Here is a 25,117-nt window from a genome sequence, read left to right as displayed (position 1 = left end):
AAGTTTTAAACGACAGTGCAGTAATTGTAAGTACGACAAACTTTAGAGAAGTTCTTTGTAATTTATCTAAAAAATTTAATTGTTTTAGAGAGTGATGTAGAATGAATTTTTCCAACGTGGAGGCAAATATTTGGATAATATAATTAGTAAAGTGTATAATTATTATGTTTAATAATCCAATCAACAAGAATCATATAACAAACTCCATATATATATATATATATATATATAAACCTAATCAAGACCAAATAATTTAATGTTTTTATTACATACTTTGAACATTCTTGACAAGAAGACTATTTCTCAACCTGCCCAAAAGTCCTCCTCATGACAATTTTCATTGATGTAATAATTCCTAGATTATTAACAAACTCAATGTACCAAGAATGCCACCAAGAGTGGCCCAAGGTTTCTGAAAATTGCACAAGGAGACAAAGGGCAAATCTGGGTTTTCACACTAGCCTGATCAATAATGGGTGTCCATAACCATAACCATACATCAAACAAGGATCCATTTGTTTATTACAACTCATCCGAAAACCCCAACAAACATGCAACACACAAAAGCGCGCACACACACACACCCACTTCTCTTCATTGTTTGCTTCTTTTGATTCACCTGTCTCCATCTTCCGCTTAGATCGGATCTTCCAATACCGCCATAGTCATCGACATCACAAACCCACAAAATCAAGAAAGAAAGAGAAAGACGGGGGAGATGAGATAGAACAAAAAACCCAACAAACAGGACGCAAGGAGGAGGGAAAAGGGTGCCGTGGTAGTTCCATAATCTGGGGCATTCTTGATGGCTTGAATTGTTGTGTTTCATGGTGAAAATTGGGTTCTTGATAAAGGGCTGTTTGTTGTTGTTGATTGGATAAAGGGATAAATGGGAAATGTGACGTCAAGCGTGGCTGCAAAGTTTGCGTTTTTCCCACCTGAACCACCAACGTATGAGGTGTACAAAGAAGGGGATGGTGGGAGGCTGGTGATGAGTGGGTTGACGGCTGATAAGAACGTCGACGTTCATTTGCTGGATACGAAAGGAGGAAATAAGATTGTAGCCACCTTCTGGAAGCACCCGGCGGGGAGGTTCACCATATTGTACTCCCATGGCAACGCTGCTGATTTGGGGCAGATGCAAGAGCTCTTCATTGAGCTCAGAGCACATCTCCGTGTCAACATCATGAGGTTTGCTGTTTGAATTTCTGTGTTTCTTGATCCTATGTCTGTGTGTTTGAGCAAATTCATGTTTGTTTTCATTCTTGGGCTTCCTATTTTGTTGTCTTAATGGGCCTTTTCTGGTTTCTTGTGGAGGCACCTGAATTGGGTGGTTTTGGATTTTGGTTATTTCCTGTTGGATGGATATGGAAACTGGAGGAAGACGTATCTTTTCTTTTGAAGATTTGTAGTTTCTGTTGGTATGTAATGCCTTTGAATGTGAATGGGAGATTTGTGTGGGAAATGGGTTGATCAGAATTTGGAAATCAGTTTCTGGGATTCATATCATGCTTGAATTGATGTTCAGGGTTGTCAGGACTGATGTTGCACAGGGTTTATTTCTTTCATTGATTTTTTGGTACTTTTTCAATCTTTGGACCATTGAAGAGTGTTTATGATTTGGTTTTATCTTGACCGAACATAGTTCAAAGCTGCAACCCTGTTAGTATAATTCACTGTATATGTTTTCCACGAGCAATTGCTCTTCAGTTTCTCGACTACTAACATACGAAATAGTCAAGTGTTTTAGTCACCAGAATTTGTGGTTTTTACGGACTCCATCATGTCGAGTTATGATCAAAAAGCGGCCATCTCCATGCTTATTGTTTGGCCTCTTTATTATTTGAATTCCATACTTGTAGTCAATCAACATCATGATCAATGCCATTTTCGCATTTCCTCTTTTTGTTTGCAAGTGTGCTTGTATCTACTAGCTTAGGGCAGGGTTTGGAGGTATTACTAATCTTGATGGTTGCTAGTCTGGTCTAGCGTAATCCATCATCGTCACTTGCCAAGTAGAATTACACAGAGCATTCTTCTCATTCTTATTGACATCCTATATTCTTTGACTTCGTTGCAGCTATGATTATTCTGGATATGGAGCATCTACTGGTAAGGTGAGAACATGTTCATAAAGTATTCACATCGAAATTTCATTTTATCTTAGGGTTTAAGGCATACTGACCATAAAGCAATTTGAGCATGAATTTTCATTATAATGGAAGACAGAGGAGGAATTGTGGAATTGAGTCTTTCAAGCTTGAGTTTTGCCACATGGATTCATTTGATGTAGTTATTTTATACTTGTTACAGCCATCAGAGTTGAACACATACTATGACATTGAGGCTGTCTATAATTGTTTGAAGAGTGAGTACGGGATCAAGCAAGAGGATGTAATTCTGTACGGCCAATCTGTTGGGAGTGGTCCCACGTTACATCTGGCTGCTCAGTTTCCACGGTTAAGAGCTATTGTTCTTCATAGTGCAATTCTTTCAGGCATACGAGTTCTGTATAATGTTAAGGTGACGTTCTGGTTCGACATTTTCAAAGTAAGTTTTCAACCCTCTTAACTTTTGTTCTTGACTTTACTATTCGGGGATGTCTCTAATTGAGGATCTCTGTCTATTATTTCCAGAATATAGACAAAATCAGGAATGTCAGCTGCCCGGTTTTGGTCATACATGTAAGACATCTCTCACTTTTGTCCTCTGTTACTCCAAGATACAATGTCAAGATGTGTTTACACTACCATCGCACCTGTTTTAGGTCACATTCTCTCACAATATAGGACACTAGAATCCCCCATTGGGTAAGTGACACCGTCATTACTCCTCCACGATCTAGACTGGCCACAAAACACAATCAAACTGAGGTTTATGCCACTAATGTCATTCTATCACACTCAGGACCTACGCGACCAGCTCCAGAAGTGTGGTTCGGTTTGATAGGTGTTGCTGACAACTATATTGTATTTGTCCTTGTTCTGTGAAAATGATTGATGCAAACACCCAATTTATGAACAAATCCAACATTTTTGCCAGAATCTATCTGGGATGCTGGAACGTTCATAGCTAAACATCAACCACCCTATAACATACTCTATAGTTTGAGAAAATGTTTAGTTGTGTGTAGTGTGTAGGCTGGACACGGGAGCATCCTTTAAGCCAAAACTTATTTCGGTATTCTCAGCCTCAACACCCTCATCGCCTCTATTTAAATCATATTACCTGAACATCCTAATATTTATGGCTGGCCAAGCAGATGAATTTATTCTTGACCTTCATAGTCATTACAATCATCCTCCTTTAATCTTCTGCACTTTTCTCTGTTTTACTCCTGGTGGCGAGAAATCCTTTTTCCAAGTATTTACGAAGCCCTTGACCTATGCAAGGTGGGTATTAGCATTCACCTCTCCAGCGAGACATGGTATCACTTTGAAACTCTTTAACGATAATACTTCCTGATCATGTCAAGCAATGCTCACTTTCTCCGCAGGTATGAAAGCACACATGGGTCTCTCCTTCTCTTAGCACTTTGAATAACCTTATTGTTCCTCGTGCTGAATAACTGTGTGAGCTGCGCAGTTATCTGTATCCACATGAATTTCCCTTGTTGCTTGACCTGAATTTCAACTGTAGCTTTACAGAGAATGGAGAGAGCCTGGTTTGGAGTGCTTGTGCTCTCAATTTGAAGTCCCGCATGCGCACTATTTCTTATTACCTTCTTATCCAAATTTTATGTCATCTCATATCTTCATGAGCTGGCAATGTGGTGTTACGGCTATAAGGATTCAATTTGGGGAATGATTTTCCTAGTGGTTGGTGGGAATATGAATTCTGAAACTAGAAATCACGTAGTTAATATATTGCTCCAGATAGGCTTGGATCTCTGATTACAAAAGCTGAATTGCTTATATAAAATGTTGCTTTAGACATAAAATTCAAATTCCCAACTACATCTTTCGGTCTTTAGGTTTATAATCAAATATGAACTTCACGTGATCAAGTTTTCTTAAAACTACACCCAGAATCTGTTAAGAGACATTAACTGATTGAGCTCAGCTACGTACAGTCTAACTTTATGATGCAACCAAGACCGATTATAGAAGTTACAATAAGGATTCGGCAGCTCTCTTCTTGAAGATCTGCTCCAACTATTCCCTTGCTCTTGTTTACATCACAATATTGTAGCTAGACTTAGATATGAAAGTTTCTACAAGCTCCTTTAGCTTTAAGTCTGCTCTCTCAAAGCTAGTAAGTCCTTAGCTCGTTAAGGTTTTATAGTTTACACTAACAATCTACGCACGGCCTTGTAGTTGATTACATGGTGAATGCTTCTTTCTAGCCAGCTTAAATATGTATTTTGTTAGAGAGGAGAAAATTTGAAGGCCATGAGACAAGCCAGGATTATGTTTTCTACTATAGGAGCTTCAGTTTTCTTCATGACTACGCAAAATGTGTCAGTTCACCGGCAGCTGGAGAACCTCAATAGGTTAGCTGAATAGAATTCTGGTGCAATTTCACACTAGTAGCAGCTTTTTTCAGCCATGTTAGACCTTGTTTCATCTTCATCCAGCATACAGATTTTCATCTCCGCTGCAAACTTCTTTGCTACTCCTTTTATTGAATTTTTCACTGCCAACAAAAGCTATGTATCTGCTATGAGGTGCCCTATCATCTGTTCTTTACTGCTATTATTTGTCAGGGTACGAACGACGATATTGTTGACTTGTCCCACGGCAAGAGATTATGGGAGCTCGCAAAAGAGAAGTACGAGCCATTATGGGTCCAAGGTGGAGGGCACTGTAATCTTGAAACGTTTCCGGAGTACATTAAACACTTACGGAAATTTGTAAACGCAATGGAGAAACTCTCCTTCTCAAAGAGGGGCAAGGCCCGCTCCGCTCCTGCCACAAACATGTCGGAAATCAAACACAACAAATGCTTGAGATTTGGTAAAAGATAACCGTTGCATGAAGACAGTCTTACTGGCGTACCATTGTGGGAAGTGTTCGAACTCATTTGATTGCTTCCAAGAACTTGACTCAACACAGCAGCTGCTGAGCTTATAGGGAAGCAATACTTACAAACATTGCAGCTTTTTGAGATCCAGTGCCTGCTGAATCAGCAAATGGATCTTTTCCTGACAGAGAACGACGATTGGAAGTTCCGCTCACATCAAGGTATGGTTTATTTCCATAGCATTGGAGTTTTCATGTATACTAGGATGTCAAGGTTTAGCTGCAAAACTTAGTGTAATAGATTGTTAACGTCTTGCGGGGCGAGGTGCCCCCTTATTCATCATCCTTGTGAAGCAAACAATGGATATGAACCTTTGCTCTTTGCACATCAAATTCTCCTTGTTTTGATGTTCAAACATTTATTTTCGTCTCTCGTGTACATATTCGATGACTTAACGTTCTTGCTTTTTCTTTGATTGTACGAGTTTTGGGCTTGCATAAATCAGTCTATGATGTTTGTTTCTACATAGTTTAGAAGAAACCAAAGCATCCAAATCTGATGATGTATCGTTAAATCATACATGATATTGTCATCATATAACTCATTTCATACCGTTAGATCATATATGAAATTGTCATCATATAACTCATCTCACAGTATCCTTACATTCTCATTCAATTCCAGACAATTGAACTTGAGTGATATATTGACTGACTCAGAAGGTTGTAGAATGTTCTTCAAGTGTATGAAGAGATTCTTACAGTGTGATTCTTTGTAGTACTAAACTCGGGCAAAAGTGTTGGAGAACTCAGCTTATGATGTCTTGATAACTGTCACTCCAGATTGGTAGGGATATGTAACCAGTAACCTTCCTCTCACATGGTTCTTGAAAAGTCAAAAAAGGAAAAATAAAATAAAATAAAATAAAAACACCTAATTCTTGAGAGTTCTCAAAATCATAAAATATTCACACAAATCAAATTTGAGTTAATCAAATCAATCACATCCCAAGTGTATTATACTTGTCATATAATTGATTACTTTTCTTAAACTGTATGCATCAATCACACGACAAGTACATTATAATTTTTTTAATATAATTAGTTTTGATCTGGCCAAATTTGATCCAAATTAAATTTTTTCTTCAAAATTCTAAATTTTTTTAGATAATCACAATCATTCATTTCTTTTTTTTTTTTTTTTTGAGTAAAAGTAAATTTCATTAAACAATAAGACGTACACGAGTACAGTACAATCATAAATCATTCTCTAGCTTTACCCCATATAGGCCAACGGATCCGACATTAGCGATAAAGACCTCATGAGCTAACAGAAAATGGTAAATCAGTACTAATAATCCGCTTCTCACATCATCAATAATAATAACAGAAAGCATATGTGCATTATGGCACACATTCTCGAACCGGCGACGCACAACCATTCATTTCTTTTAAATTTCTTGGGCAAATCACGTTCTAATTTTAGAAGAAGTCGATATAATTTATTCGATTATTTTTTTATATGGAAGAAAAGAGAATCAAATAAGTTACAAATCCAATATTAGATAACCAACATCAATCATCATCATTGGAGGGCAAGAATCATGGAAACCAGGCATTTATGAGAGGCGTGGATCAAGGTGGACATTGATGTTGACTTAAGTAAATTACATCACTACCCCCCTCCCCCCAAGCTGCCAAAGTAGTGGGACAACGGACAAGATCGTAAAAAGCCACTATTTTACGTTTTTTTTTCAAACCCACACACATCTAATAATTCAAATACAAGACGCGATGTAAAAAGTCGCTACTTGCTTTAATAGAATAGTAGTATATATACTCCCTCCCCTAGTTCAGTCGGAAGTTGGGGTGTAAAAGATCGAGTTTGAATCGAGCTCCATCATTTTAGGAAATTCGAGCTCGAGCTCGAGCTCGAGTCAAAGCTCAAGTTTTATTCAATTTTAAATTTTATTATAATAAATTAATAATATTAAATAGTATTATATTAATTATAAAAAATATTAAACATATGGTATAATATTTTAATTTATTGTTGTAAATAGAAATTAATAATTAGTTTAGTTGTAATATAATTAGTAGAAGTATAGAAAAAGTATTAAAATACTTTCACATAATAAAAGAAATAAATATAAGTTATCTTTTTAAAAGAGGTTGATCTCATTATATACAAAAAATAATAATTAAAGGATGATTTTTTTTAAATCAAAGTACAAAAATAATGATTGATCTCATTATATATATAATAAAATAACAATAAAAATAATTAAAATTGTTGAACCGTCACCATCATCATCATCATCATCATCATTATTATTATTATTATTATTATACTCTCTAGATTACTTTATGAGAATCACCAAATTTTGACATAAGCTTAGAGGCTACACAATTATTTTTAATTTGAGCGGGCTATTTGTAATTTTTCAAACAACGAGAAAGTATTTGTAATTATGTCTAACCTCACGGGACGTGGTTGTAATTTACCCTATTAAATAATTATTTACAAAATAATATTGAAGCTTATTAATTGTTGATTAAGCATGTTTTATATAGATATTAAATATATAAACAAGAGTACCATAATTTATTATTATCTAAAATTAAAATATATGATATTGATTAATAATTATAATATATGATTAGTTTTGAATATAAAGTTGAATAGTATTAAATATGAAGTTAAATATATAAAAATTTAAAAAATATACATTTATAATATAAAAAAAATAAAAAATCGACTCGCAAGCTTATGAGCAGAGTATATTGAACTCGAGCTGGCTCGATCCAAGCTCGAGTTCGAGTCGAGATTTGGGAGGTTGCATTTTTTATTGGTGAGACGAATTCTTTAGCTAGTGAGAAAATTGTGATATATTTAGAATTATAATTATTTTTGTTACATTTAAAAATTAAATGATAAATTATAATTGTATTGTGTTCATTGCTTTTGCGCAACATCAATTTTATAATTTTTAAATAATGATATAACGTCGCGAATTTTAAATTTTACATTTAAAAAGATAAATTATAGACGCTGCTTCAAAGTTGTAATAAATAAATGGGCACAAAAACATGAAATTGGATTCTATATGGATATGGTAATATTATAAAATAATTATTTGGGTCAGCTTATTTTTAGGATTAATTACATTTAGAAATAAATACTCTTTTCCACAAAAATTTTAAAATTACACTTACACCCTTATAAGATTTCTCCATTAACAACTATACCTCTTCTGGTTGGGACGAAATTTTTGAACTCAGCGGAAAAAAAAGAAAAAAAAGTTATAAACTTGTAATTTTAAGTTTCATATTTAAACTTCTAATTTTGCACCTCATTTAGTATTTTGTATAAATTATTAAGGGATAATTACATCTACGCCCCCTGATCTATGGTCTCTTTACAGAAACCATCCTTGTCTTTTACATAATTATAGAAACTATCACTGATACTTTTAGGGAGTGTATGTGAAATTTTTTAAAAAAGTAAGGGGTAGTTTGTGTAAGTGATAATTATATTTTGGTGAGTGTGTGTAATTATCTAAAAGATAGGGGTGGTTTGTACAAATAGACAATAGATCAAGGGATGTAAATGAATTATCCCGATTATTAACAAAATAGTTAGTTTTTCCATTCACCAACAACTAGTTTATATCCAATAGCAATAATTTAGGAACAATAATTTATTACAATTACACCATTTTAACGTTATATAAATATTATTTTAACCCCTCGCACATATAACAGTATACTAAGGTATATTTGTATATTAAATTCTTAATGAGAGGTGAAGAAAATTGAAAGTTCATGTAAATTTAGTTGATTTCACGATTTTTCGTCCAGTTCTTACTGAAAGGGATGTAGTTGTAAACTAAGAATTTTCGAGAGGGATCCAAGTATAGTTTAAAATTTTTCTAAAAAAAAAAATAATTATGTATTTTTTAAAAAGGATCTAACTGTAATTAACACTTATTTTAATATACATACGAATTTATTATATTGATAGATATATAAATATTTAATACAATAACAATAATTAATAAATTATTATAATTATTTATGTGTATGAAATTAAATCAAAACGTATAGATAAACTTGAACGTAATTGTCAGATTTCAAATAAATATTATAAATATCTATTAATTAAGTATTGCTTATCACGTATCATATGATATGTGTACAATATTTGTTAACTGAGTATTGTTGGCAAGAATTTACGCAAATTGTGAAGTAGGAATATTATTTGTATTAAGAGACGATGTGTTTGAGTTCTACGAATTTAAATTTATTATTTATTTTTTACAGTGGAATTTTATCTCTTTGTTTAGAAGTATCAATATTCATTATTTGTTGATGTAGAATATCAATATTTTAAATTCGTATTTAAATTTAAATATATTAAATTATATAATATTGAATTTATTTATTTTTAAAAAAAAAAAGAATATTGCTTGTACCAGCGGCTACTTTCATGTAAAGGTTCACATGATTCGAGCATATTGGACCAAGTCCCGAAATGGGACCCACCAATCTGCTAACCTACGGAAGCTGGAGAAGAGGAAAGGACATGTTTGGTTTTGTTTTTTGTTGTTAGATAAATTAGACGATACTTTTGAAGTTAGGTTTAAATATATAAATATTTTTTATATTTAAAAAATATAAGTATATTACATTTAGAGGTATTAATGTAATATATTTTATGTACGGTATATTTGTATTTATAATTATAATTATAAAAAATATAATTATATTTTTATATAAAATAGGGAATATTTTTGTATTTGAATCTAACTTTAAAGATGCTGATATAATTTATCTGTTATTATATAATGAGAAACGTGTAGTATCAATTTTGTACAGATTTTTGTATGAATATGAAAAATATTTGGATTAATCGGCGAGTTAGAGTGTATTTTACGCTGGTAGTGTTGTCACATCAATATATTATTTTTAGTTGATAAAAATGATATGTTATTATTGTTAATAAATATATTTTATTCAAATAAAATTAATAGTTATATTTTATTGATTTATAATTGTTAGTGATGTCATATCAAAGTATTATAAAAAAAATTTATAAATTTATAACATTCATGATTGAAATGATTTTATTCGTACATAAATACATATAAAAAGTAATAATTGAGATGAGAATGATAATAAAATATTTTAATAAAAATAAATATAATTGTACTTTCATTATTTGCAAATTGAAAATCAAAAATGAAAAAATAGGGCAAATTGCATATTGCCCCCTATATTTTCAAGAGTCGGCTAAAAATCCCCCTATGTTTTAAATTTGGCAAAAAAGAATACTTTGTTTTCTAAAATCCTGCGAAAAATCCCCCCTTTCGTTAGAAGTTAACAGCAAGGTGAAGTGCACTCGTGGGTGGTGCAAGTAGGCATGATCCTCGTGTGGACTTTGAAAATTTTTTATTATAAATTGATAAAATATACTTATATTATGTGGAGAATTATCATAATTAAATGCACATATTTTAATTGTAGTTTTATTGATTTTTTTTTGCATTTTCATCCCTCCTGAAAAGTAAATAATTTTTTTATTTTTAAATATATTTAAATATCAAATTACAAAATATATATTTTTTATAAATTTATAGTTTAAATAAAACATCAAATTAAGATCACAATGAAAAAACAGTATATATGTTCATCTTTTAAAATTTATATATTATATCAAATGTAGATATTAATTAATATAACAATAATCTTTTATTAATTAATTTTAAATATATTTTAATAAATTATTTATTATAAATAATTTAAATTTAAATTACTAGTATATGTAACTATAGTAAAAATGTTAATACTTTTTTTTTACTACTTTTAAATTTTAAATCAATTTTTTGTCACTTTGAAATTTTGCTTTTTCTTAATTTTAAAATTTATTAAAAAAAAAACCAAATAAGGCATAAGTGGCTCAATGAGATACTGAAAGGTGGAGGAATCTGGTACCTTTCACCATATGTTTAACAGCCCTGCTGTACTTGGTTGTACCTTTGGATGACAACTGAATATTAACTATGTTGTGATCTATACTCTTCTATGTTTTTTTTTTCTTTTAAGTATTAAAAATGATAGATAGTCCACAAAGTAGAAGTAATCATTAAGTTTCAAGTCTTTATAAAAGATTGATAGATGACTTAGACGCTGTTTGGCTAAACTTTTTTTAAAATAATTTATAAGCTTATATATTTTATAAGATATTTTATAATTTTATAAGATGTGAAAATATTTTATCAGATATTAGAATGTTCGACATAACAAGGTATTTTACGGTAAAATGACTAAAATGGGCATAATACTACTCGAATCAAATAAGTTGTTATTTCTTGATATATTAAATTTTTTTAAAACACTTTTATAAATAATACATATTAGTCTAATTCTAAATAAAAATTTAATAGATAATCTTTTTACAGTAAAAAAAATAACGAATTATTACCTAAACTTTTGAATAAAAATAATATATGTACATTCGTGCTAGTCGAGATTATTTCTAATCGTATAATTTATAATATTTTAAATTTATATTTTTCAATAAATATAATATCAAGATCAATCTCATTTTTATTTAACTAAAATAGTTTATTATTAAATAATAAAGTATTTTATCTTTTTCTCAAATGTTAGAAAAATTAAATAGTAAAAGAAAAATAAAATCTTGAGAAAGAGTTGTGTGTGTGTGTGAGAGAGAGAGAAGAGAGTGTAAGGATATTTTTGTCTATGACATATTAATTTTATATAATTAATTAGATCTTAAAAAAATTAGAAAATTTAACTTTTTATCTTATTGGAACTTATAAGCTTTCAAACATCTTATAAGATGTTTTGAGAAACTTATGAGTTCAGCCAAACACACTCTTAATTATATTCAAAGGCATAAGTTTCAATTCTATTAGACTTGAAATTTGAGTAAAAATTTATAGTGATTTCTGTAACAAATTCAGATTTAAATGAACACTAAAAACCATATGCATATTTTTTATGGCAAAATACAAATTTAGTCAAGTTGAGATGATAAGTTGATAAAAAAAAAAAAAGTTTTAATGGCAAAATGTAAAAGCAGACATAGTGGTCAGAACTTTGGATATTATGGTCCGTTCTACAATCGGCATAAACATATACAGATGAAATAAGCATATTGGTTCTAGAAAGTGATTCCCGTTCAATTATTACATTGATATGATTATAAACAAATTATAATAACTCACATGACCTATCACACATATTACAATAACTCTTAATTCAATCAATACCTGAATCCATATTATTATGTTCATAAAACCTCAGCCTTAGTCTCTACTACTAGGTTAAGACAGCCTTAGTCTCTACTACTAGGTTAAGACATCATTAATACAATTCTTTTTATCCCTTTTATAGACAATGATTTGCATATTTTTGTAACTCCAACGAGTGATGACTTTTAATCTCGACTAAACTCCATTTTACCCCCTTGTATTTTTCTGAAATAGCTAAAATTCCCCCTGTATTTTAGAAATAGACTAAATCCCCAATTCCATTACAGAGTAATGGAAGGTCGGACGCATGTGCCTGAAGTATGTTTGGACTTGATTTTTTTGTGTATTTTGATTTTTTTGTCTTGAATTGACTCAAAATGCCCCTAATTGTATAAAATTGCTATAATAAAAGTGCGGGGGAGTTAGGGTTTTTTTTATATAATAATAATAATTTTTGAATTATTTATATATAATATAAAATAAATAATTTTTTGAATTCATACCTTTTATTTTTTAAAAATCTAACTGTTAAAATTAATTGATTAGATCTGACGATCATTATTTAATAAAAAAGATCCAACGTTTATTAAAATAACAAATAATATATATTAAGTAAGGGTATAGTGACCATTTTATTAAAAAGTTAATGCCGTTAATTAGATTTAGCGGAGATAAACGATTGAGCTACGATTAAGAAAATAGAGAGAGATTCTTTTTGGTTATTTTTAAAATAAATGGAGATTTTTAACATTCTTTTTAAAACATATTTTATGCATTTAAATCTTTAATCTTTTTTACAAATCTATTATCCTAATATATTATAATTATTTGGTTGGTTTGTGTTAGAAGCAATTTTAACTTACCACAGGTACAACAAAAGAAAGTCCAGTTTTCCCAAATACAATTCTATTTCTACAACGGACGAACTTAAATAAAAAAAAAAGTTTTATAAATAATAGCAAATTGAACAATAAATGGTAACAAATTATAAATAGGCAATTATTTGAAATTTTTTCCTTATTCAATGCGTTTTTAATTACATAATCATGGCAAAGAAATATTTCAACAAAACAAATGATGCCGATCGTCGTGGTCATCGAAAAACTTTCATTCAAGTTTAATTTGGTTCAATCACACCAATTACATAACATGTATAATACACTTATTATGTGATTGATCATTTTTTTTTAAAATACATCAATTACACTATAAATATATTATACTTATTACAAAATTGATTCAAATATAATCGAACGCAATCCAAATCTGAATTTCCACATCATCATCATCATCATCATCATCATGTCAATGGATGGTAGGCATAAACAATTACCTTTAGACTTCTTTAGCTACTTAAATGTGAAAAGTCAATATATTCAAAAATGAACCACACATTGAGCACCTTTCATTATTCAAATAGGGTAAATTTGTACTGTAAATGATTCCCACAAAAGGGAAAAATGGGAGTATCATTAGCATTCATGTCCTAAATTATTACCAAGATTCTGATGCCTAGATTGTTCCTAGCAATATGTCAGCCCAAGTCCAACTGAAAAGTCCAAAATACCCCGAGTGGATTGCCACCATTCTGACCTAGCCCATATGGTTTTTGGGGGGCAGGGAAGGAATTTCAAGAAACATCATTTGTGAAGAGAACCTCAAAGTTTCCAAAAGAAACGTATGTTTTCACTAAGGTAAGTTTAAGTGCAAGGTCAAATGCACAACGTGAGGGAAATGCATTTAGACAGTCTTGGGCTTGATGACTGGTCAAGATTTTTCTCAAAACTGTGTTGAAGTTCTTGGTGGACATGTGAAACACTGAATCAATTCCCAATGAGTCTTCCACTTCCAAAATTGCATGCTTCGGCTCCATCTGAGTTGGGGGGAGAGAGAGAGAGAGGAGAGAGAAAAGTTGCTGGAAGCAGAGTATTATAAACAAAGGCTCCATTATTTGACTCCATTATTCACATCCAGTGGACACATGAATACACACACATCTATCTATATCTATATCCATATTCTTTTGTTTAATATATACACCTTTTGTCACAAATCACTACTCTAACAAAAGGTGGGGAGAGAAAGAAAAAGCAAAAGACAAAAGAAATCTATACAGAGAGAGAGAGAGAGAGAGAGAGTGGCATTAGCAAAAAAGAAAGAGAGGAACTGATACGATTTGGTGTTTTGTTGGGTTGAAACCATTCACTATGCTCTGGCCATCACCATCATTGTCCACCCGTACAGCTTTTACTCACTTCAATTAAAGTCTTTTTTCTTGTCTCTCTTTCTCTCTCTGCCCCCTTTCCATCTCTACACACACGCACAGAAGGTGTACTTTGTGTTTTCTTTGCGATCTCGAGTCAATTCTTGAATTCTTGATATTGAAGGAAGACTTTTTGAATCTGCGTTTTCTGTGGAAGTCTTCAAGAAAGTGACTTTTGGGGGTCAAAGACTCGAGTTTTAGTCTGTTTCTTTTTTCCCTCCTCCTCTTGGCTGTTTTGGGGTTTGGAATTGTGGGCCGCCGCAACAATGACTGTGGAGGAAATTAGGGGTGATAGTGAGAATTTTCCGGTGGGGATGCGTGTTCTTGCTGTTGATGATGACCCAATTTGCTTAAAGTTGTTGGACACTCTGCTCAGAAAATGCCAGTACCATGGTGCGTTTTTTTTTTTTCTGTTTTGCCTTCAGCAGTTCTTGAATTTGTGTGGTTTCTTGATATTCGAGTTGAATTTTCTGCTAATTTATGTTATTTGGTTGTCTGTATAACAGTACAACTGTTACATCGATGTGGATTTTGACTTGATGAGATTGTATGGCTCTCCAATCTTTTAAACATACTTTCTTATTTATTTTCAATTCTTGTCTATGTTTCTAGGAATTTTAGATATTTGAGGTTGTCGTGTTCAGTACTCCCGAACAGTTGAACATAGTAATAATTTGTACATTGCATGCAAGAATTGCGGATTTTAGTGCTCAAATTGCTCAACTGTCCTAATTTTACTTTCTTTGGGCATTTCAGAGGTTCTAATGTAAAAGTGGCCCTCTTTATGATTAAGTTTGAAATTTGCTGCAACTGGAAAATTTAATTTTCTTGCAAACAACTATAGAATCTGAATCATGAAGCTTCCTTTGGAATCTTATGTTATTTGTTCTGGAAGATACCGATTCATGGCCTATTTATCTTGTAAAAAATTTTCCGTGCTCTTTATTTGTTTTCCTTCATGTAGTCTAGGATTGTGAATAATATCCGGCCTAGAGAATATGGTGGAGAATGTCATGTTTTGAAATCAGAGGCCGGCTATGTGGGTCATGGTAAAGGGCTAAATTCACTGTTTTCATGGAATAATTTAATGGTTTTCACAGTCACTACAACGAGTCAGGCTAGGATGGCATTGAAGATGTTGAGGGAAAACAAAGAGAGATTTGACCTGGTGATCAGTGATGTCCATATGCCAGACATGGATGGTTTTAAGCTTCTGGAACTTGTTGGTCTTGAAATGGATCTACCTGTTATCAGTAAGTTCACGCTCGTTTCCCATCTCCTTGTTCTTTTCTTGTTATGTTTATATGGACTGTCAAGATCAGCTAACCATCGCGTCTCTTCTGGGATTTGAGTCTTTTACCTAAGCCTGCAAGACGTGTATTACATACACTGACCATATTTATTATGGCTATTAATCTTGGAGTACCTTTTGATGCTTTCTTGTCGCAGTGCTGTCAGCAAACAGTGATCCAAAGCTTGTTATGAAAGGGGTTACTCATGGTGCTTGTGATTATTTGGTGAAACCTGTTCGGATTGAGGAGCTGAGGAACATATGGCAACATGTAATTAGGAGAAAAAAGTTTGATGGAAAAAATCAGAACAAATCTGGTGATCAAGTCAAGACTCATCAGGCAAGTCGAGAAGTTCATGGTTCTCCATTGACAGGAGATACAGATCAGAATGGGAGATTTAACAGAAAGAGGAAAGATGAGGAAGATGAGAGTGAAGATAATGGAAATGAAAGTGAAGACCCCGGGACGCAGAAAAAGCCTCGGGTTGTCTGGTCCATAGAGCTTCATAGGAAGTTTGTTGCAGCCGTGAATCAGTTGGGAATTGAAAGTGAGTTCTTATAACTCAATGCGTTTGGATTATGTGTGAACTTTTTCAGCTTATTTTTGTAAAACTCTGATCCATTTTCTTATATCCTGTTTCTCAATGCAGAGGCTGTTCCCAAAAGGATTCTAGACCTGATGAATGTGGATGGCCTTACCCGGGAAAACGTGGCTAGCCATCTCCAGGCACTAAATTTCTCCTTCTCTGCCTTTTATTTTCCCCACCTAAGTCAAATTATCTTTTATTTGTTACATGTTGGAATAATCATGGACTAGAAGCATGTTAGGCTGCATTTGGGTCAGACTACGTGAATGGACTATGCTGATAGAAATAAAAAGCAAGCTTTAAATGCGAACATATCCACCACCCGTATTTGCATTGTTCGAATCACATACCGATCCATCAATTTACTCTGTGACTACCTTTTAGTTATTCATGAATGAAAATCTTACCAACAAATATGGATGGTTTTTAAGGCCCTAACACTGTTGGAGTTTATTCGATAGCATTGAAAAAGGACAATAGAGCAATGATGGATGAAAAGTGAATCTGTCTATTGAACTTAAAATAATTCTTAATCTGTGCTGTTGCAGAAGTATAGGCTTTACCTGAAAAGAATTAGTTCAGTTGCATCCCAGCAAGCAAACATGGCAGCTGCTCTTGGGGTCAAGGATTCCCCTTTCATGCGTATGGGCTCACTGGATGGGCTTGGAGACTTTCGAACATTGTCTGGAGCAAGACTTGCAAATGTAGGCTTATCACCTTTCACAACTGGTGGCATGCTTGGTAGACTAAACAGTCCTGCTAATGTGAATCTTCGTAACCTTACTCCATCTGCACTAATCCAGCCAAGCCAAACTCAAAACTTGAACAGCTCTATCACTTCACTCGGGAAAATGCATTCAGCCCTTTCACCTGCAAGTCCAAATGCAAGTTTATTTCAGGGAATTCCATCGTCATTGGAACTTGATCAGTTGCAACCAAGCCAGGGTGCCTTAGGAAGTGCGAACGTCAATAGTATTGACGACTCAAGAATGTTTTCAGCTGCAATTGGTAGCTCAAGCAACTTGATGAACAGTAGCACAAATAGTCCAATGATGTTGAACGTCCAGCAAGTGCTGGGTGGTGGAGGATTCGGAAATCAGTCTACTCATAACATGGCTTCTTTTAATGCAGAATCCTTCAATGCTGGTGTCTCCAGTTCGTCCAATTTGCTGGATCCTGGAAAATGTAATGAGAACTGGCAGAATGCGCTTGAATCGTCCAAAATGCAGCCAAACCCTTTGCTTTCTACTGAGGTTTTCCACAGTCAGTTGCCTCTCAATGGCTCGAGAGACAATAGTTCTTCAAATGGCTCTTACTTTCAGAACAACGCTATTGAGTTTTCTTCGGCCATGGCATTACCACCTTTTGAAGATTCAAGAGACATGCAGTGCCAGGAAAGTTTTATGGGCGATATACAGAATATGAATCAGGTGCCTAGCCAAAGGTGGGAAGAGCAGAGTGGAAACTATGCGCACAGCTCAAATAATGTTTTTGGTTCCTTGAATTCTCATATTCCGGGCAACGGTATTGTGTCTCCTCTGGGCCGGAGTTTGGACCAGAATAGCGGAATCTTGAACCAGAAGATGGACATGTTCATTAACGGCAGATCAACTGGAAGTGCTTCAAATCTTCTGCAGCAGAATGAAAATGAAAAGTCGGCAACAGAACCAAGAACGAGGTCGCATGATGACTTCCCTTTCGAGCACCCAAAATTGCAAGGTGGATATGTTCCCCAAAGTTATGATTCGTTGGATGAACTGATGAATGCTATGATCAAACGGGTACGATAATTATTTTGTTTCACTCCTGAGAGACTTCTTTCATTCTATTCGGTTCAAAGGCTAACATCTGCAATGAGTGAGATCTGCACCAGTATAGAGAAGTTCACTACATCTGGTTTCCATTGTGGTCTTGTTGTTTCTTGTTATTATTCCTGGACTTAAACATCTTGTCTCCTCAAAAGACAATGCACAGACGATCTTTGGTCAATAGCGCGTATGTTTTTCTTGTTGCAGTATCCTGAACATCATTTGACTTCTATTTATGTTAACATACCGTGTTTTCTTGATGTGTAGGAACAAGACGAAACCATACCAAATTGCGACTTTGGATTTGATGATTACTCTTTTGGATCAGGTATATGATAAAAGCTTTGTTAGCGACTTTTCATCATGAAGAAGCTGCAAAACTGAAACTCTTCATCAAGAGTCTGTATCTATTTGTAATCTGTTTTTATCTTTCAGAATATTTCTAGTATGGTTGAATTTAGCCCGGTTAGTTCTTCTGTTTCAAACCCTAAGTTCCAATTGAAAATAGCACTCTAGTAATTATCTTGAGAAATTCTCTTGGTTGCAAAATTATGAATAAAACGTTTCAGGAAAGTCCATGCTTTATTTTCTTCTATTTCCTTCCCTTGAGGGTTTAACCCAATTCTTGTTATGCATTCACAAATAAGGGAATTATGCACTTTTCTTCCGAGGTTTGGTGTAATTAAACGCGGATTTCTTGTGGTTTGCAAATTATATTTAGTATTATTGAAGTTTGTTTCTATTTGACAAATAAGCTCCCCGTTAGTCAGAAATCACTATATTTGTTAATATTAAAAAAAAGTTGGGACGAATTTAAATTTATGTAAAAGCAAACTTTAGGGTTACTAGATGTAATTTTTCAATCATCCCCACAGATAATTGTGCTTGTTTGCAATGCAAGTTGAACTTAGCTGCAGTTGGAGAGGACCGAATGAAATAACAAGTGCTCGTCGTCAACACAAGTTGAACTCAACTCAGCTGCAGTGGGAGAGGACTGAACAAAATAACAAGATACTAATGCAAACTTCAACACTCTCTAGATATCTATACTTAGTCGATTCATATTACATAGCATAGAAACTATGGTTTCCGGTTATCATTATTAACCCTCCCACCCAAGCAGCTTAGCTCGTCGTTCCCACACCAAAGTTATCTTCTTCTCTTTAGCGAGCAGCGTCTCAGCTCGTTCCCTGGCTCCCTCGCAAGTTTCTGTGGCAGCATTGCATTTCTCAGCTTCCCTCTGGTACTGGGAAGCCGACCGTCTTGCTTCCCCCAAGGTGATGTTCATATGGCGGGCTACTCTTTTAGTTCTCGTCTTTCCTGGATTCACATGTAGACAGCATTAGCAGAAAACAGAAATATATAAAATTTCTGTATGTAACTATTCCCCTTCCCAACCAAGTTGCCGTGCTCTTTGTTCCCACAATGTCGTCATTTTCTTCTCCTTAGTGAGCAGCACCTGGGCTCGTTCTCTGGCTCCCTCACAAGTTTCTGTAGCAGCATTGCATTTCTCGGCTTCCCTCTGATACTGGGAAGCCAATCTTTTTGCCTCACCTAATGTAATGTTCATATGATGAGAGTGCTCTTCGCCTACCGTTTCTTGCAACTTTAGCTCTTCGGACAGTAAGTCCACAAATTGCTTCTCCATCTCTTCCTTGAGATCAGGGTCATCTTTTCCGCAATCTGTCATTGAAAATTGTTTACTAGAACTTTTGCAGTGTCTTCACTAAAATTCATGAAACCGGAGGGGGCTATAAGCGGCCGCCCCCAACCGGAAAGGACGGGGGAGGGAGAAAGAGAGAAATGCAAGCTATCGGTACCTGTAACAGAGAGATCAGCCAAGCCTGCCACGAAAGAAGAGAAGGGAAAATGTTAATAGAATTGAGTTTTCTAATCCAACAAGACTGTATTAAACCATAACTTTCACCTTGTAATCAGACAAGCAGTGTAATCAAATAAGAGAAGATGGTAAGAACCGTACAAGGAAAGATGAGAAAATTTCACCAGAAAGACAAAACAATGTTCATTTGAGATTTGATGTCGTAGGTTGTTCAGTAAGAATGAGGCTGTTAGTTCAACATCAGCCTTATGAATTCTTTCCTTCTTTATTCTTTATCTTTTTCGTCTTTCCCGGCATGATCGATATGTAGGAATAAAATTAAGTGGAAATGTATTTAATTTAGGAATGAAACAAAAACGGGAAAAATTTAATTCGAATAGTATTCCTATGATTGGTATACACAATAAATTAGAAGGTAATAAAATTGTCTTTTTCTTTAGTTAATTCCGTTCACATAATTCATATTAGAAACAATGATTAGTGATATAATTAAAGTATATTATGACAAATTTGTCCTTTAGTATTTTTCTAAAATATAACTTATTCATATTTTATTTAATATGTTGAATTTAATTGTATATTAGTAGTATATTTTTCAGAATTGCTTAAGAAAGTTATAAGCAATATATAAATCATCTTATATGTTATCCAATATATATATATATATATTATATATGAAAATGTATTTATTTATATATGAAATACTTTATTGACTCAATAAACATATAGATAATATTTTTTTGCTAGTAAAAAAAAATTGATTCGAACAATCAAATAAACTACTACGTACAATCATAACATATCCATCATTACTTTTCCAATACTTCATGAAAGAAATATTTTGAATTAATAAAAATAATTAAATATTATCACCATACATACACAATTATTTCACAATACTAGACACAAGAAGTACTTAAATTTAATAATAATTAAAACTAAATATTAAATTAATACAAAAAAAAAAGATAGGATAACTTGAACTCCATCGTGTTGGACGAAGGGAAAAGCTAACCCCTCATCTAAGGGAATAAGTATTCGCAAACTTTTAACATACCAATCATAGATGTAGGAATGGATTTGGGAATGTTCATTCCGTTCCTGCTCCGTTCCTACATTCCAATTGCTCCCTAAGGGTCGGATTTGGGTGGGAAAGGAATGAATTTAGGGACGGAATTCAGGTAAAAGGAGTGATTTTATTACATCATTTTTATGTTTGGTATACCAAAAGAGTAAAATAGGAATTGAGATTTTCCAAATGATTCAATTTCATATGTTTGGTAAATAATAATGCAACTGATAAATTTAAAAAGAAAAAGAAAAGTTATACACAATTCCCATTAGGTAATTGAATAGTAGGAAATTATAGTGGAAAATGGAATTTAGATTGGTATTTTACACCACGCTCTCTTGAAATTTGTCATAATTAGAAGTATCTTTCGTTGTTTGGAAAATTATAAATACTCTCCCGAAGTTAATGACCGTTTACCAAATACCCTTGCCGACAGCCCATTTTAAGGAATATTTGTTAGACGATCTTTATTTTAATGAATTATTTGTAATTTTTCAAATAACGAATTTTTTTTTATAATTATGATAAACTTCAAGAGAGCCCTATGTAATTTATCCAATTTAAAAATGAGAGTAAAGATCTTTCAGAGGTCGCCAAATGCAAAAGATAAGAGTGTGAGTAAAAGTTACTCTTTAGGCAAAAGACCTAAAAATTGTTGTAAACTAGTACTAATCTGCCGTCTAACGTCATGCATGATACTTAAGAGAAGTCATCGCTTGCATAACTGCAACTTATTCACCTCCGTAGAATTCCTATGATGAGGAAGAGTAGGAAACTGTACTGCAATATGGAGCTTCTTCTACACTTATATCATACAAGGGAAAAATGCAAGCAACCCTCTTGTGATATCGTAAATGAAAGCAACCCCTTATGATATCGTAAATGAAAGCAACCCCTTATGATATCGCAAATGAGCAAATTACCCACTCATGAAAAAAAATAGCGATTTACCTCCTTATATGTTTTAAAATATAACAATTTATCCCCCTATAATTTTTAAAATGAAGCAATTTACCTCCCTGCATAAGGAGGTAAATCGCTTCATTTGAAAAAGTACAAAGGAGTAAATTGCTATATTTTTTTAATAGGGGGTAATGTGCTCATGTTCAATATCACAAAGAATAAATTGCTATTCACCCTATCATGCAATTACACGATAATTGTATTATACTTTTCGTATAATTGATTCAGGTTCAATCAAGCGACTTTTCCACCATGGAGTTACCAACCTAGAGATTTCATAGGCGTGGGCAACATAAGATTCCCCACCATTATCAACACAGCGGTCCATTGAAGAACCACAAAACAACTATTTTAGGTAGCTCCGGCAGCAAATTTACTCTTATTTACGCCTATTTTTGACTGAAAACTGAAAAGGAAAACACAAACAAACAGGGCAGTCAATGCAAGAAACAAAGAATGAGCACTTCGCTGAAAACAGAATTACAATGTCATGGAAGTATAGTTCCCCAAACAAGAGTGAGGTAACTGGTTAAAGACATTGATTTGCCTATTCACCTACGCAATTGCAGAGAAACCAAATGACAAGAAAACAAAGCAGCAGTCTCGACATGTTTGAACACATGGAGGTCATCAAGGAAAACAGCACAGAAACTATCAAACACTTAACTTTATCATGGATGCCAAAAAACTTAAAGCCAGAAACAGAAGATAATCAAGAAATTGAAAAAATCTGCAAGAACCCCAGAAGCTAAAAGCACAAAACAGCCCACAAAGAGACCGAAACTTAGACCAAGAAAGACAAAGTAAAGAGAGAGAGAGAGAGAGAGGACATACCAGGAGCAATCTGAGAAAGGGATTGAGGAGGGGCACAATGACAAACACATGGAGCACAAGAAGCAGAAACACCTTTCAATTTCAAACCTTTCTTCAACTTAAAATACAATGCCGGTCCAGATACGCATAGTGCAGAAACCACTGCAAAAATCACCAAGCAGCACCGTAAGCAAGTCCCTGGTCTCCAGTTCATCTCACCCTCTGCCCCCCCTCTCTCTTTCTCTCTCTCTATATATATGTGTATATGTATATACACACACTCAGACAGACACTCTTCTGGGTTTGCGTGTGTAAGAACAATGAGATCTGACAGTGGTTTTTATCAAATTAATACAGTACTTAGGGATCTATCCTCACTCTTACTAGCGAGTGTGTTCCAAATTCCTCGTGCTGTAAAATCTACAAATGTTCTCAGTTAAGCACTTCCTCTTTCCGCGATTCTTTTGTCAACTTCTTGTCTTTACTACTTTTACTCGTTTTCTCAATTTTTTTTTTTTGGATGTTTCGTACAAAATTTTTACCCGTTCAAATTTGATTTAAACAAATTATTATAAATGTAATTGATTATTTTTTCTAAATTGTACACCAATTATATGATAAATGTATTACATTTATTATATAATTATTTAGATTCGATCAAATTCGATTTGAGTTTTAACTTTTCGTATTCCGCTAAGTTTATTAAAATATTTTAAGCTCAAATATATGTTATAAGATATTTTTAGAATTAATAATGTTAAAAACAAATTCTTAGATTGTTTAAATAAAATAAGATTTATGGAGCTTGATGATACATTTCTTTGACCGTCCCAAACCATACCTATCAGTCTAATTGATCTCCAAATTGGTTGGCCTATGAGTAGGTAGATAAGGCCCACAAAGTCTTTGACTTATTTTTACTAAACTAATAGATCCAAGGAACCCCATTATAAGCCCGACACGTCATTAAACAACTAGGCGGACACATTATACAAATTGCCAATATCTTGAAACATATCACTCTAAAATATCTCCAACAGGCTCCTATCCATCCGATGGCAACCTTGTTGATAATCGACACGTAACAGAATATTGAAAAACTCGGACAAATAGGGCAAGACTCAATTAAAAGGCCATAACTCCAAAATAAGTCCAAATTTCGATATTCTTTTTATGTTATTTAGCTTACTCACATAGATATCTAATGCCATTGGATTCAACTAACTACACTCCGGATTAAGCTCTATGAAGGCCTATAAATAGAGGTTCCGTATAATCATTTGGTAACATCTACTCTCATACTTGAACTCTTACCACACACTCAACTCTCTCTCTCGGTGTTTAGCTACTTTTTAGCTCATTTGTTGCACTTTAGACCAATTATATAACTTTTATCATTATATTTCACCATTATCCTCAAATCATTTTGAGTTTTCCCTTCATTTTATTTAGTAAATCAATACTAACTTATGCATCATAATGCTAATCTATGTTCAGCAAGTTATTCTCCATTAATCTTAGGATTTCGCCGAGGATTCTTTAATCTTTGTGGTGCACTAGAAATTCGGTATGCATCATTAGTGCCGTTTGTGGGAAATATTTGAGCTTACTAGAAATGGCATGTTCAGATAAGGGGGTGACAACGGGTATTTTGAGTGAAACACTTCCCTCCCTATTGCAGCGTGTTCCACTATTCCACCTTTAGAGCAAGTCCAAGGGAGACTTAATGCCCAGACCTAGCCTTCGATCCCACAGCTACACCTGCTGCCATCAACCCACTTCTCAGTGAGCAGCTCCGATAATTCATAGTGGAGATCACAATGCAACTCTTCGAGGCTCCCAAGTTAGTAGAGTAGGTCAATCATCCCAGCAGGAAAATAGCAGAGCATCGGGTGGGCAAGCAGCTAAGAGCAAGTTCCTATTGGTTTCTAGTAGAAGGGCCTTGTATCCACCAAGCCTACTAGCAAGGAGGTAGTTCCTCAAGGGCCTTCCGAGAGCTGGCACCCCCTTATGAGAAGTATGATGGAATTCCACCAAGGGGTAAGGAAGGAAGTCCCACTCTTAAAAAGTGGCATTCCCTTTAGCACTAACATCATGACAGAGGAGCTCCCTACTCATTTTAGGGCGGTCTATTAAATGTCACGTATTTCTTACTACACTTAGTTTTGCTAGTGAATAATGGTTCAACCAGCTTCCAACTGGATTAATAAGATCTTTCATAGAGTTTAGCTCTCTTTTC

General features: G+C 33.7%; 3 protein-coding genes across 3 annotated transcripts; 2 read left to right on the top strand and 1 right to left on the bottom strand.

Annotated features, from left to right (window-relative positions):
- LOC105162292 (protein ABHD17C) lies at positions 515-5,383 on the top strand. The gene is made up of 5 exons (XM_011080297.2): positions 515-1,191; positions 2,081-2,117; positions 2,314-2,550; positions 2,637-2,684; positions 4,706-5,383. Exons 1-5 carry the CDS (start codon positions 890-892, stop codon positions 4,964-4,966), a joined length of 885 nt encoding a protein of 294 aa, XP_011078599.1. The 5' UTR covers positions 515-889; the 3' UTR covers positions 4,967-5,383.
- Positions 14,180-19,331, top strand: LOC105162291 (two-component response regulator ARR12). The gene is made up of 6 exons (XM_011080296.2): positions 14,180-14,897; positions 15,605-15,757; positions 15,954-16,343; positions 16,446-16,522; positions 16,931-18,163; positions 18,458-19,331. The coding sequence occupies exons 1-6, from the start codon at positions 14,771-14,773 to the stop codon at positions 18,524-18,526; spliced, it is 2,049 nt and encodes a 682-aa protein (XP_011078598.1). The 5' UTR covers positions 14,180-14,770; the 3' UTR covers positions 18,527-19,331.
- LOC105162290 lies at positions 19,504-23,289 on the bottom strand. Its single transcript, XM_011080295.2, has 3 exons — positions 22,900-23,289; positions 20,011-20,034; positions 19,504-19,873 (listed from the first exon to the last, which is right to left on the bottom strand). Exons 1-3 carry the CDS (start codon positions 23,090-23,092, stop codon positions 19,572-19,574), a joined length of 519 nt encoding a protein of 172 aa, XP_011078597.1. The 5' UTR covers positions 23,093-23,289; the 3' UTR covers positions 19,504-19,571.

Source organism: Sesamum indicum, linkage group LG5, assembly GCF_000512975.1.
Source record: "Sesamum indicum cultivar Zhongzhi No. 13 linkage group LG5, S_indicum_v1.0, whole genome shotgun sequence".
NCBI classification, from domain to species: Eukaryota; Viridiplantae; Streptophyta; class Magnoliopsida; order Lamiales; family Pedaliaceae; genus Sesamum; species Sesamum indicum.
Note: the sequence above shows the minus strand (reverse complement) of the source record. Positions and strands in the feature narration are given on the sequence as shown.

Excerpts from the sequence above, each read along its gene's own strand:
- LOC105162292 (XM_011080297.2), top strand. The coding sequence starts at position 890 with ATGGGAAATGTGACGTCAAGCGTGGCTGCAAAGTTTGCGTTTTTCCCA. Across the intron at positions 2,118-2,313 it reads ATGGAGCATCTACTGGTAAG|CCATCAGAGTTGAACACATA; the intron begins GTGAGAACATGT and ends TACTTGTTACAG. Across the intron at positions 2,685-4,705 it reads GCCCGGTTTTGGTCATACAT|GGTACGAACGACGATATTGT; the intron begins GTAAGACATCTC and ends ATTATTTGTCAG.
- LOC105162291 (XM_011080296.2), top strand. The coding sequence starts at position 14,771 with ATGACTGTGGAGGAAATTAGGGGTGATAGTGAGAATTTTCCGGTGGGG. Across the intron at positions 16,523-16,930 it reads ACGTGGCTAGCCATCTCCAG|AAGTATAGGCTTTACCTGAA; the intron begins GCACTAAATTTC and ends GTGCTGTTGCAG. Across the intron at positions 18,164-18,457 it reads TGAATGCTATGATCAAACGG|GAACAAGACGAAACCATACC; the intron begins GTACGATAATTA and ends CTTGATGTGTAG.
- LOC105162290 (XM_011080295.2), bottom strand. The coding sequence starts at position 23,092 with ATGAACTGGAGACCAGGGACTTGCTTACGGTGCTGCTTGGTGATTTTT. Across the intron at positions 20,035-22,899 it reads CCTTTCTCAGATTGCTCCTG|GCTTGGCTGATCTCTCTGTT; the intron begins GTATGTCCTCTC and ends CTTTCGTGGCAG. Across the intron at positions 19,874-20,010 it reads GGCTGATCTCTCTGTTACAG|ATTGCGGAAAAGATGACCCT; the intron begins GTACCGATAGCT and ends TTTCAATGACAG.